General features: G+C 37.3%; 1 protein-coding gene and 1 pseudogene across 2 annotated transcripts in view; both read right to left on the bottom strand.

The window, feature by feature from the left end:
- Positions 1–13,169, bottom strand: part of ATAD2 (ATPase family AAA domain containing 2) — a 70,248-nt gene that overhangs the window by 31,578 nt on the left and 25,501 nt on the right. For both annotated transcript variants that reach the window (XM_059165688.1, XM_059165689.1), the window contains 4 exons: positions 8,898–9,005; positions 6,310–6,418; positions 5,939–6,054; positions 95–269 (listed from right to left, as the gene is read on the bottom strand). In XM_059165688.1, the coding sequence (XP_059021671.1) occupies positions 95–269; positions 5,939–6,054; positions 6,310–6,418; positions 8,898–9,005 (508 nt within the window). The remainder of the gene's footprint in view (positions 1–94; positions 270–5,938; positions 6,055–6,309; positions 6,419–8,897; positions 9,006–13,169) is intronic.
- On the bottom strand, positions 299–4,162 carry LOC131826438 (phosphatidylinositol N-acetylglucosaminyltransferase subunit P-like; annotated as a pseudogene).

Below are 13,169 nucleotides of genomic sequence, written 5' to 3'. Positions count from 1 at the left end.
AAATATGATGAAATATAAGACTTATCTAATTCTCACATACTTACATTTACATTGATTATAGGTCTACATAGGTAAATAAATTTTAATATCATACCTGATCAAATAATAATCGTAGCTGTCTTTCAGACTCTCCTACCCATTTACTCAGACAATCAGCACCTTTCCTCATGAAGAATGCTACTCTCTTATCCCCTTGACTGCATTCATTGGCAAGTGCTCTAGCAACCAGAGTTTTTCCAGTTCCAGGTGGACCATAAAACAAACAACCTCTATAACAGAATAAGCATTATTTTAGTACTACATTAGAAAGTAGACTATTTAAACAAAATTAGAAATCAATTTCACAAATGCAGTTAGTGAATAAAAAATAAGACAAATGAAATATTGTTTCAATCCATAGAGCACAGTTTAAAACCTGAAAATATCAATACTACAAAACTGAAATTGATAACACCCTTTATTTGAAACTATTTTCTTTTACTCACTCATCATGCTCATCATATTATTTACCTTGCACAGAAGTCAGGCTTAAACAGGCTTGATAGTTTACTTTTATAACATTATCAGGGGAAAGAATAGCAGATTTCACCTACAACCCTTGGTTTCAGTGCCAGTAACATAGTACCAAAAGTTTTGTATGAAAACATGATGGGAATGAATAGAAAAGAAAGATAAAAGAAGAGAGCTTAAAGAAATAATACATGGGGACACCTGAGTGGCTCAGTGGGTTAAGCCTCTGCCTTCGGCTCAGGTCATGATCTCAGGGTCCTGGGATCCAGTCCCACACTGGGTTCCCTGCTGAGCAGGAAGCCTGCTTGCCCCCTCCCTCTGCTGCTCCCCCTGCTTGTGCTCTCTCTCCTTCTCTCACTGTCAAATAAATAAATTCTTAAAAAAAAAAAAAAAAATAGGTGTTTCAGTGCCAGGGACTAGGACAATGTAAATAATTTGAAATCATTCTTGGTGATATCACTGTAATGGGGTAATCTATAGTTTTTCACATATTTCCAAAGTTATTCATTGCTCTTTGGATAGAATTCCCCCCAAAATGGATTGTACTCATAATTCCTATTAGAAATGTAAAAAGGATATAGAAATAGAACATGTCAGGGATTAAGTGCTACTAAAGTAACATGAAATAATCAATTTCAGATCATCATATAACTGCTCTTGAAAATTAACATTAAGGAAGATTCCAGAAAAGCAAAAATGACAAAATAAGAGTTGTGGGGGAAAATTCACACATAATAGATGAAATCTATTAAAAGAGTAATATATATATATAAAAAAGAAATGGAGATGATCAAATGCAGATAGAAAAAATAAAACTGTTAAAAAACACACCATATGGGGACACCTAGGTGGCTCAGTGGGTTAAAGCCTCTGCCTTGGGCTTAGGTCATGATCCCAGGGTCCTGGGATCAAGTACAGCATTGGGCTCTAGACAAGGGGAACCTGCTTCCCCTTGTCTCTGCCTGCCTCTCTGCCTACTTGTGATCTCTGTCAAATAAATAAATAAAATCTAAAAAAAAAAAAAAAAGTTGAACTTCTCTTAAAGTTCCATTAATATTATAAATGTTCTCAAATTTTAGCTATTAATGGACAGAATAAAATATTGCAATACTATAAAAAATTAGCAAATTTAAAAAGAAACATCTCCTCTAATTTTTTCTCATTTCCCTGTCCTTATATCAAATATATAATCATGTTAACCTACTGTTTTCACATGGTGTGTTTTTTTTTTTTTTAAAGATTTTATTTATTTATTTGACAGACAGAGATCACAAGTGGGCAGAGAGAGAGGGGGAAGCAGGTTCCCCGCCGAGCAGAGAGCCCAGCTCAGGGCTTGATCCCAGGACCCTGAGACCATGACCTGAGCTGAAGGCAGAGGCCTAACCCACCGAGCCACCCAAGCACCCCAGTTCAACTTTTTTTTTACACTTCAATATTGGGTATTATAAATGAGTCAAAATACAGGGCTGTCATGGTGGCGCAGTTGGTTGAGTGTTTTGGCTCATGTTTTAGTCTCAGGGTTGTAAGACCGAGCCCTGTGTCAGGCTCCATGCTCAGGGTGGAGTCTGCTTAAGACTCTCCCTCCCTTTGCCCCTCCCTCCCGTGCTCTCTCTCTCTCTCCCTCAAATAAATAAATTTCTAAAAAACAAAAACAAAGGGTGCCTGGGTGGCTCAGTCAGTTGGGCATCTGCCTTTGGCTCAGGTCATGATCCCAGCATCCTGGGACTGAGACCCACATCAGACTCTGCTCCCAGGAAGCCTGCTTCTCCCTCCACCTGCTTATGTTCTCTCTCTCCAATGACTAAACAGAATCTTTAAAACAAACATACAAACAAAAACAAAATATGGCCAAATTACATCAAAAACTTAAAACAAATGCTTGGTATTAGTCTACATACTATTCAGTTTTTGGCATAAAGTTCTTCGGCTGCAAGGAACAACATCTGGTTTACTTCACTAATTGGAATAGCTCTGTTTAATGCTGGAATGGCCTCTTCTTGGTATCTCTTCTGCTTTTGTTTTTAGCATAATTACCTGTGATCGTATGAATGGACTAGAGTGGACAGAGGTACTCATTACATTTATTCCAAATAAAGATAAATAACCAGTCACTACAGTAATGAGGAGAAAGAAAGGCAATGCAACTGCCCTATATTTTTAAGGCCAATAGGGTTAGCCTAAGGAGGTTAGCCAAAATTCAGGAATAAAAGCCCACACAAAATGTAGTATGAAGCCAGACTGGGAGCTTAAGAAATGAACAAAGCCATAAATTGCTCTTTGTGGCAATGGGAACAGTAAATTTTCCACCATTTTCCTTTGGCTTTAGACAGTCTTGGGTCCTTGAAATGCCCACTCGTGCTCCTCCCGACAGCTCTGCCACCTCAGCGGCAAAACACAGTAGGGGCAGAGAGGGAAAACTGAGGGAAAGGCTGGGTCATAATGGGTCTCCCCTCTTCAGACCCAATTTACTAAATTAACTAGGTACTTCCAATACTTCTTATAAGCAGCAAGTGTTGTTATTTAATACTAATATCTTTCTAATTAAAAATAGGTTTAATTCACCAATGTTTAACTGTGTATGGTACATAACTTTTATAATGGGAAAGGGGAAAAAAGCTTACTAATTTAAAAAAAAGTTTCCTTAAATCAATGTTTCCATACAGGATGATTCAGGAAGAAAAAAGTTTCATGAGGAAAAAAGAATCAGGAGCTAGTGTTTAAAAATGGGTTAATAATGTATAAAAACTAGAAGAAAAAGGAAAAAGACTAAGTGTGGTGATATGAAAACTAAAATAAAGTAGCTCCCAATAAGAAAGCTAATTTGTGGGCTGCCTGGGTGTCTCAGTCAGTTAAGCATCTATCTGACTCTTGATCTTGGCTCGGGTCATGATCTCAGGGTTGTGAGAATGATGGTGTCGGGCTCCATGCTAGGCAAGGAGACTGTTTAACATTCTCTTCCTCTCCCTCTGCACTGCAACCCCAGAGCCCTCCCTCTCTCTTAAAAAAAACAAACAGGGCACCTGAGTGGCTCAGTGGGTTAAAGCCTCTACCTTTGACTCAGTTCATGATCCCAGGGTCCTGGGATTGAGCCCTGCATCAGGCTCTTTGCTCAGCAGGGAGCCTGCTTCCTCCTCTCTCTCTGCCTGCCTCTCTGCCTACTTGTGATCTTTGTCTGTCAAATAAATAAATAAAAATCTAAAAGAAAACAAACAAACAAATAACAAAAAAATTAATTTGCAAAACACCTCTTGAAATTTAGAGGTAATATTATCTCCAGGCAGGAGAGAAGGGTTGGGTTGAAGTTTGAGGATGGAATAAGACATTATTATTAAAAAACGGTGAGACCACCCCTTTCTTTTACTACTCTGTGCAGGCAAATTGCTTGGCTAATTTACTTGCCCCTATGAGAAAAGATGAGATCCTGCAGAAAGTAAGTTAAGAACTCCATGTTGAACAGTGTAGACTACTAACCCTTTCTCAGGCCTACTGCTAAAATGCTGGCAGCCAGATTCATAAGCTTCAAACAGAAAACTGGAAAATTTGTCTCTGGTGGGGAAAAACATGCCTAGATACTGACTTTGAGGACTTCTGGTAAAAGAATCACCACCCAACCAACCATCATCCTAAGGTGAGGCCTAGAAATTAACAAGCTCTACAAGTGGCTTTTAAAAACATGCTCCATTCTGGGGGTGCCTGAGTAGCTCAGTCAGTTGAGAGACAGACTCTTTATTTCGGCTCAGGTCATCATCTCAGGATTGTAAGATTAAGCTCCATGGGAATGCTCAGCAGTCTGCTGGAGATCCTCTCCCTCCGTCCCTATACATGCCTGCATACGTACTTTTGGTCTCAAATAAATAAATCTTAAAAAAAAAAAGCTTCACCCTTAAATATTAACAAAGAGCCAAGGATCACTAGACACTTACAAGGAAATCCCCACTAGACACTTAAGGAAAAAAGATCAAAAGAGATGGGAACAAGAAAAAAAGTAGATTAATCTACAAAATCCAACATTCAATTGACATGAATTGAGGAAAAAGAAAAAATGGAGTGGAAAAATTACTGAAGAAGTCATACAAAAAAACTTGCCTAGAAATCAAAGGATACTTTTCCGTACTGGAGAGGCACAGCACAATGAAAGCAGGAGGGGAAAAAAACACATCAACAGATTGTGGTTCCAAGACCATGCTCAAACAAAACAAAACAAACAAACAAACAAAAAACTCTCTCTTCCATTCTTTTTTTCAGGATATTGCTGGAATGTAACCCATCAAAACACAGCTGTAAAAAACGGTCTTAGGGGCACCCAGCTGGCTCAGTCAGTGGAGGCTGAGACTCTTTATCTTGGGGCTGTGAGTTCAAGTCCCATGTTAGGGATGTAGATTACTTAAAAATTAAGAAAAAAAAAATCTTAAAAAAAAAGGAAGCAGGGAATCCTGAAAGATAAAGGAAATCCCACTGATTGTGACGAGAAGTCCCAAAGCTTAGCTGTGCTTCAAGACTAAGAATAACTAGTCTGGATAAAAGCAAGAGAACAAAGCTCCAAGATGTGTCTAGAAAAATGAGGAGTCAATAAATTATTTGTTATGTTTAACTGTACTGAAGAGTTTTATCACTAGCATGAACTGAAAGTACATATAAAACTAATTACAAAAACCCTAATGAACAACAACAAAAAAAACCCCACCCACAGGCAAACAATATTAAAGCTGATGGGAAAGAGCAGAGTTGGAAAAGAGAGAAAATGTAGTCATAATATACTATATATGGCTCAGCTGTAAGAAATATTTACATAATCATAAAGAACACACTTAAAATTGACTCAACAATTTTACATGTGCATAAAGAAGCTACCAGGAGCATCTGAGGACGGGAAAAAATGTGTATGTACGGAGTTAAGGGAAACCAGAAAAAAAAGAGCCTATTCATGTTACAAGTCAATAGATTCTAAAACAGACCAAAAATTACAGTATAAGCATATTATTTAAATATGTATTTAAACAGATAAACAGGAATGAAAGTAGTTGGCTCTGGAAAGTGGGAGGAGGAAGAGTAGAGAAGGAACTACTATCATTTTTTCCTTTGTAAGACTTATAATGCAATGTGACTTTTAAAATTATGTACATGTATTACTTTGGTATAAATCTAAAACTAAAGTATAAAAGTGAAAGAAAAAAGTAAATAATACATATGGGAAGAATTTCACTAAATGTATGGAAAGCCTTGAAAACTATTTTTCTTTTAATAGAGAATCAATTTTGAAACCATTTTTCAAGTTAAAGTTTAAGAAAGTAAAAATATTCAAAGTACCCAGGAAAGCATAATAGATTACTGTAGACCTAAAAAAATTCAACAGACAAGTGTTATCTTTCTGGACAATAGTAGCTTAGCCCAGAGTTTGGCTAAAATAAAAATGTACAATTAAAATTACCTTGGAGGTTGAATTTTGAATTTTTCAAAGACTTCTGGATAAAGTAATGGAAACACCACCATCTCTTTCAGAGCTGCAATATGATTCGACAGGCCCCCGATGCTATCAAATCGTACCTGACAATGGAAGGGAAACACGGACATTCTTAGATTTGGAGTTACAGATAAAATGCCATTCCATCCCTAAACTGTACTCAACCCATACACAGTCAAATGAGTAACAGCATTTTAGTAGCCCGAAGATTTGAAAAAAAGGAAAAAAAAGTCTGTAAAGTTTCTGATTTATACAAAATTGGTTTATTTAACTTTAAAACTAAACTGAAGCAAACAGTATGTGTGTTCAAGCATACAATTCAAGGTAGTATAACTCACTGAAGAATCCAGTTGCATTGGATCAACATCTGCAAGACTTGCTCCAATCTTCATTCTATCTTTATAAATTCCTTTTAATTCATCTTTCCGAAAATTCAGCGGGAGGCACCTATTTAGAAAAGATGAAAAAAAAAAAACCCCACCCCATTAGTTCACTTTTCTCCCCCAAATTCCATGTTAAAATATGGATGTTTTCCTCAAATTCTTTTTTTTTTTTTTTTTAAATTTTATTTATTTATTTGACAGAGAGAAATCACAAGTAGGCAGAGAGGCAGGCAGAGAGAGAGAGAGAGAGGAGGAAGCAGGCTCCCTGCTGAGCAGAGAGCCCGATGCGGGACTCGATCCCAGGACCCTGAGATCATGACCTGAGCCAAAGGCAGCAGCTTAACCACTGAGCCACCCAGGCGCCCTCCTCAAATTCTTTTAAAAAAGGCAAATTTCAATCACAGCCATTGTGAAACTATGTATTTCAACTTCCTCATTTTCTTTATATAGGGTGAGAACTTCAATGTTAGTAATATTTGTCCCTGAAGTTTTATCATTAAAGATAGACAGTCAAATGAAATACCAGTGTTCAAGACACCACAGCAGCATAAAATAATTTGTGTTTGTATCAATATACTTCATATTAACTGTGCTTAACATATACAAAGTATTTACTATTTTCCAGGCTGTTTTAGGCGGCTTTACATGTAATAATTCATTAAGTCCTCACAATGGTTTTACGGAATATTATTATTTTCCCTATTTTAAAAGAAAATTGAGATATAGAAAGGTTAACTAAAATGCTCAAAGTCACACAAAGTGGCAGATCCAGGACTCAAACCAAAGCAGTGGGCCTCTAGTCCTGCAACAATTCTGCTACAATACCTCTCAGCAAAACAGTCTCACGGTCCACCAAGCATTTGGGTCCACATCAATCCTCTCAAGCAAGAATGAATCACTGCTTTCCTAACTACTTTCAAAAACAGTTATGGTAGATTACGCAGAGCACACCTAGAAAAACCTGCTTGTTTTACAGATGGAGAATGCAAACTGCTCTTGCTAGAGGCTGAGACACTTAGGTCAGAGCACCTAAGCAAGGAAAGATGCTGTGGCTGAATATGTGTGAAAGCACTCCAGCCCCACCTCGAGTGCCAGCTCCTGCTAGCCTCAGACTCCACAAGGAATTCACACTGTGAAATCTGAGATGGAGACATTTTCAACCGTGGCTTCATAAAAGGTGTTTTTTTTTTTTTTTTTAAAGATTTTATTTATTTGACAGAGAGCACAAATAGGCAGAACAGCATGCAGAGGGAGAGGGAGAAGCAGGCTCTCTGCTAAGAGAGCCTGATGTGGGGCTCAATCCCAGGACCCTGAGATCATGATCTGAGCCAAAGGCAGCTGCTTAACACACTGAGCCTCCCAGGCACCCCTTAAAAGGTATTTCTTAAACAATCCTTAACAGAAGTGTAACTGCATGCTATAAAATCCACAGGATTCAATGCACGTTTCTAGGAATGAAGCCAAAGAAAAATTCAAGTAATCTAAATAATACAGGTTGTGGATGATTTAGTTCACTGCTGCCAACGGAAGTGAAAAACAAGTCAAAATGTAATTTAAAATTTTGTTTTACACACACTAAACAAAAAAGTAAAACTAATTTTAACAATCTATTTTATTTATCTAAAACATACCATTTCAATGTGCAAAATAAATATTTACAAAATTGGGATATTTTACATTCTTTCTTGTACTAAGTCTTTGAAATCCAAGAGTATATATATATATATATTTTTTTTTTATAAAGATTTTATTTATTTATTTGACAGAGAGAGATCACAAGTAGGCAGAGGGGCAGGCAGAGAGAGAGAGAGGAGGAAGCAGGCTCCCTGCTGAGCAGAGAGCCCGATGCGGGACTCGATCCCAGGACCCTGAGATCATGACCTGAGCCAAAGGCAGCGGCTTAACCCACTGAGCCACCCAGGTGCCCCAAGAGTATATTTTTTGCAAAAATGTATAGTATTTCTCAATTCAGATCAGCTACATTTCAAGTGCTGAAATAGCCACATATAACCAGTGACTACCACATTAGGGCAGATCTAATGTTACAAAAGAACAGAGCTTATGATACAAAAAATGGTTGGTCTGCATATCCCTTCAATTATTATGTTCTAATTATTTCATCAAACACTGTTTTCTACTCTATAAAAATATTATTTTATTAGGATACAAGCATTGAATTTTTCACTAACCCAGCCACATCTGTAAAATGGGAATAATCCTTGCTATGTGAACTTACAAATGCACTCACACTATAAAGAGTTACGAATAAAATAAAATAAAATAAAAAGTTTATTTCCTCAAATCAGTGCATACCAAGCACCATTTTGAGTTATACCCTGGTTGTGTAAGAAAACATATGTTCTAATCTATTACTAGTTTCAAATACAGATATTTCAAAAAAAGATGGCATTTTGGTTTATACATTTACCTCTTACGTAATTCTTAAATTTGGTCAAGCTGTATGCATTCCCAAATAATTCAGCCTTTTCACCACTTAAGAAAAAATAGCTTGTAGCTTTATAAGGCATGAGTATGACACTTACCTGTTGATAGCTCTATTACGGCTCCTTTTTCTTCGCCTCTCGAAGTGCTGTTCATCTTCAGAGGAGGAAGATGAAGTAGAGTCACTACTGTGGATTGCATGCCTTCGCCTAAAGTAAAGAGGAAAACTGAAATCATGACGAAGGGGAGCAGGAAAAACAGAGGAGTAAGATGCAAACATCAGAAATACCTAATGATCCAAAAACGTTTATCCTAAAACTAATACATTTGCTGAACCAATTAAGTAGGCTTTGTTGATTGAATCTTTTGAGAAGAATACAAGTCCTGGATAACTGAGAGGAAGGGGAAAAAAAAGATAGGCAGGAGCATGGGGTAGAGCTGATAATCAAATGTTCATTATGATAGGAATGGTTCAGGCAGAATGACTTCTTTTTTTTTTTTTTAAGATTTTATTTATTTATTTGACAGACAGAGATCACCAGTAGACAGAGAGGCAGGCAGAGAGAGAGGGGGAAGCAGGCTTCCCACTGAGCAGAGAGCCTGATGTGGGGCTCAATCCCAGGACCCTGAGATCATGACCTGTGCTGAAGGCAGAGGCTTTAACCCACTGAGCCACCCAAGCGCCCCCAGAATGACTTCTTAAGTCTTGATATAAATCAATTATCCTCAAAGAGAAAGGTGGGGAAAAGAGGGTATTAGACTCTTTGGGACTTATTTCAGAAAGTATTTTCAATATTATACTATATATAATTTCGCATTTGGAAGGGAATTTTGAAATGTCAACCTCAAAAGGAGAACACAAGAGTTTTCATGTAAACCAGAAAGGATCAAGTTAAAAATACTAGGAAACAGTGAATACAATGTCTTTTATCTACAGCATATCACCAACTATAAATTCACAATAGCCACTTAATAGCTGTGTACAATGTGGATGAGCTACCTAACCCATATAAGCCTTAATTTTCTCACTTTCAAATAAGGGATAAGAATATAATCAATGAATTATATTCAAATTCTTAGGCTAGTTGGTAGGATTAAATAATATGCCAAGCACTACAAATATTGAAAAAAATTTTAAATCACTTCTACCTTTGCATTGTTGCAAAGGACCCATAGGAAAGACAAAGAATCTAGCTGGGAAAACCTTTAATAATCATTCTATTGGTCAGAGTCTAGCACTTTTCCTGAGTTAGAGTACCATCACAGTAAGTAGGTATTTCCAAAAATATAAAACGTTCACAATCTATTATCTGCATAATGGAGGGTCCAGAATCTTATACTCAGAAAACAAGTTTTTCCACTATTCACGTACCAGAATCTGACATGGCCAAGGCAATTCACAGTCACTATTCGTCCCACTTACTATGATTATTCATATGTTCTGCTACAGAACACATGTGACTAGGCATTACTGGCCCAGACAGTCCTAGAGATGTTAATGTTGCACATTACCTCAGTGACTCCCCCACCCTACCCTCCATCCTGAATTCTGAAACACAAACAGCCCTTAGGGCTTTGGATAGGGGTTATGGAAAAACAGATATAAATGAGAAAGTGATCCTCCACTCACCTCCCAAACATGCCCAAGAATATTTTTGTGATGAGCCTGAAACTAAAACTATCAAGCACAAGTCTGCAATTTTATATGAAAGACAAACTTGTTTAATATTCCCATTAATATTATGAAAAGATTAACTTGTAAACATATAATTCACATAACTGTGTGTGAATTCAGTATGTATTCACATAATTAAGACCAACTTCACAATTAATGAAAGGACTAACAATTATTAAGTGCTCCTTGTACCAGACCAGATAGTAGACATATTATCTCATTTAATCTTAAACTTTGGACAAGTACATATGGCATGCTCATTTACAGTTGGGGCCAATGTGGCTGGCTCACAGCATAAACAATTTGCTCAAAATGTAAGAATAAGATAATGAGGCATCAGAATTCAAACCACTGTCTTTCTATTCCAAAAATCCACATTATATATACACTGGTGATTCCCAGTTGTTGACTTCACGAGCCAAAAGAGTTATAAGCAAACAATAAAACCTGTGGACTGACATAAATTTTCCATTTGAGTTGCAAAGTAGGATTTTTAAGCATTAAAATATAGCCAAGATAACAAAAGCATACAGCACTCAACATAAGCCTGATAGTATCTTAAATGCTTTACATCCATTAACTCATCTAATTTTCATAATACTGTGAGATAGATAATACTGTCCTCTTCATTCTATGGGTCAGAAAACTGACACAAGAGAGGGGAAATAAGTTGTTGAAGGTCACTAATAAATGGAAAAGCTGGGCTTGCAACCTGGGCAGTCCTAGTCATGGGCCCAGATTCTTTGTAATTATACTGTAGAAAGGCCATTATTTCACTTTTTAAAGGATTCTAAGCACACATGGCCACATTCCCTTATTTTTTTCCCAATTTGCTTTTTTATTTATTTATTTATTTATTTATTTATTTTTAAAGATTTATTTATTTATTTGACAGAGAGAGATTACAAGTAGGCAGAGAGGCAGGCAGAGAGAGAGAGGAGGAAGCAGGCTCCCTGCTGAGCAGAGAGCCCGATGCGGGACTCGATCCCAGGACCCTGAGATCATGACCTGAGCCGAAGGCAGCGGCTTAACCCACTGAGCCACCCAGGCGCCCCCCAATTTGCTTTTTTAAAACATCTGAACTGCTGGCACCCGTAAGCACTGGCTCAGCACTGTGAATCTAACCAGTGTCTAGAGCTGTCAGTTTTAGCACCTTGACAACAGGTATGGAATACTCTGGAATACTGGTGAAGCAACTGTACTCTTATGTTACCTTTGTGTTCAAAGGACTAGGCTTGTTCCAGAAACTCCAGATTGAAGCTAAAGAATAAAGCTTAAGTGAGTAGAGGTTTATAATCATAAGAAAGAAAATCCTGCTTAAAGGCAGCAGTCCTGAAGCTCGGCTGTAAGCATGCTAAAGACCCCTGCAAGATCTGTCCTGTGGGTGCAAGGTTTCTGGATCATTTGCCATACTAAGAGCAACGTTCAGACAATTCTCTGAATGGGTGCTTTGTTTCCATGCCTAGGTAGGTGAAGTAGGACATGAACTACAAACAGAAGCTGGTCTCTTCAAGAAAAAGTAAAAAGGCTGAGCAAAATCACCATTAAGGTTGTTAAAAGGGAAGAGATGTTTACACAGCCTTGGCTAGAGTGTTATCAAAAAAAAAAAAAAGAAAAAAAAAAGGCTTAAAGGGCTATATTCAAAAGGTCAGATAATAGTAAGGGTTAGTTAAGATGTCAAAAAATACTCTCATACATTATTGGTGGGAATGTAAAATAAAGCAGCCATTCTGGAAAATCATCTGACAACTCCTTGAAACAGTAAATAGAGTTAGCATTTGATTTAGCAATTCCACTTCTAGGTACATACTTAAGAGAAGTGAAAACACAAGTTCACACAAAAAGTTGTTACAAATGTTCATGGTCGTATTCACAGTAGCCAAAAAAGTAGAAACAACCCAAATGTCCATCATCTAATAAATGGATAAACAAAACGTGGTATATTTATACAATGGAACCTTACTTGATAATAAAAAGAATGAAGTACTGGTACATGCTAAACGTGGATGAACCTTGAAAATGTTGTACCAAGTGAAAGAAGTCACTCACAGAAGAGTGCACATAAGCGAAATACCCAGAATAGGCAAATCTAGAGAGACAGAAAATAGATTACTGGTTGCTTAGGGCTGAGGGGGTGGGGGATGCAGGAATTGGAGAGAACTAAAGAGGACAAGGTTTCTTTCTGAGACAAGAAAAATGTTCTAAAATTGTGGTGATAGCTGCACAACTGTAAATACTGAAAGTCCTTGTACACTTTAAATAGGTGAACTATATGGTATGTAAATACATAAAGCAAATCAGACCTATACAGAGAACTGATGGTTGCCAGACAGGGGGTTGTGAGGGGGGATGGGCAAAACAGGTGACCAGGAGTGGGAGATACAGGTTTCCAATGATGGAAATGATTAAATTACAGGAATTAAAGGTACAGCATAGGGAATATTGTCAATAGTATTTCAATAGCATTGTTATAGTGACAGATGGTAGCTATACTTGTGACTACTGCATAACATACAGCTGCTGAATCACTATACTGCATAATTGAAACTCATGTAACATCATGTGTCAACTACACTCAAATAATAAATGAAATATATAAATAAAAAAGAAATGTCAGAATCTTCTACTAGTCAATGTGACCCAAGGGCCGGAACCCTGACTTAGCCATTTTTATATCCATAGTGCTTAGCACATAGTA

The sequence above is a fragment of the Mustela lutreola genome, chromosome 3 (genome assembly GCF_030435805.1).
Source record: "Mustela lutreola isolate mMusLut2 chromosome 3, mMusLut2.pri, whole genome shotgun sequence".
Lineage (NCBI taxonomy): Eukaryota > Metazoa > Chordata > Mammalia > Carnivora > Mustelidae > Mustela > Mustela lutreola.
Note: the sequence above shows the minus strand (reverse complement) of the source record. Positions and strands in the feature narration are given on the sequence as shown.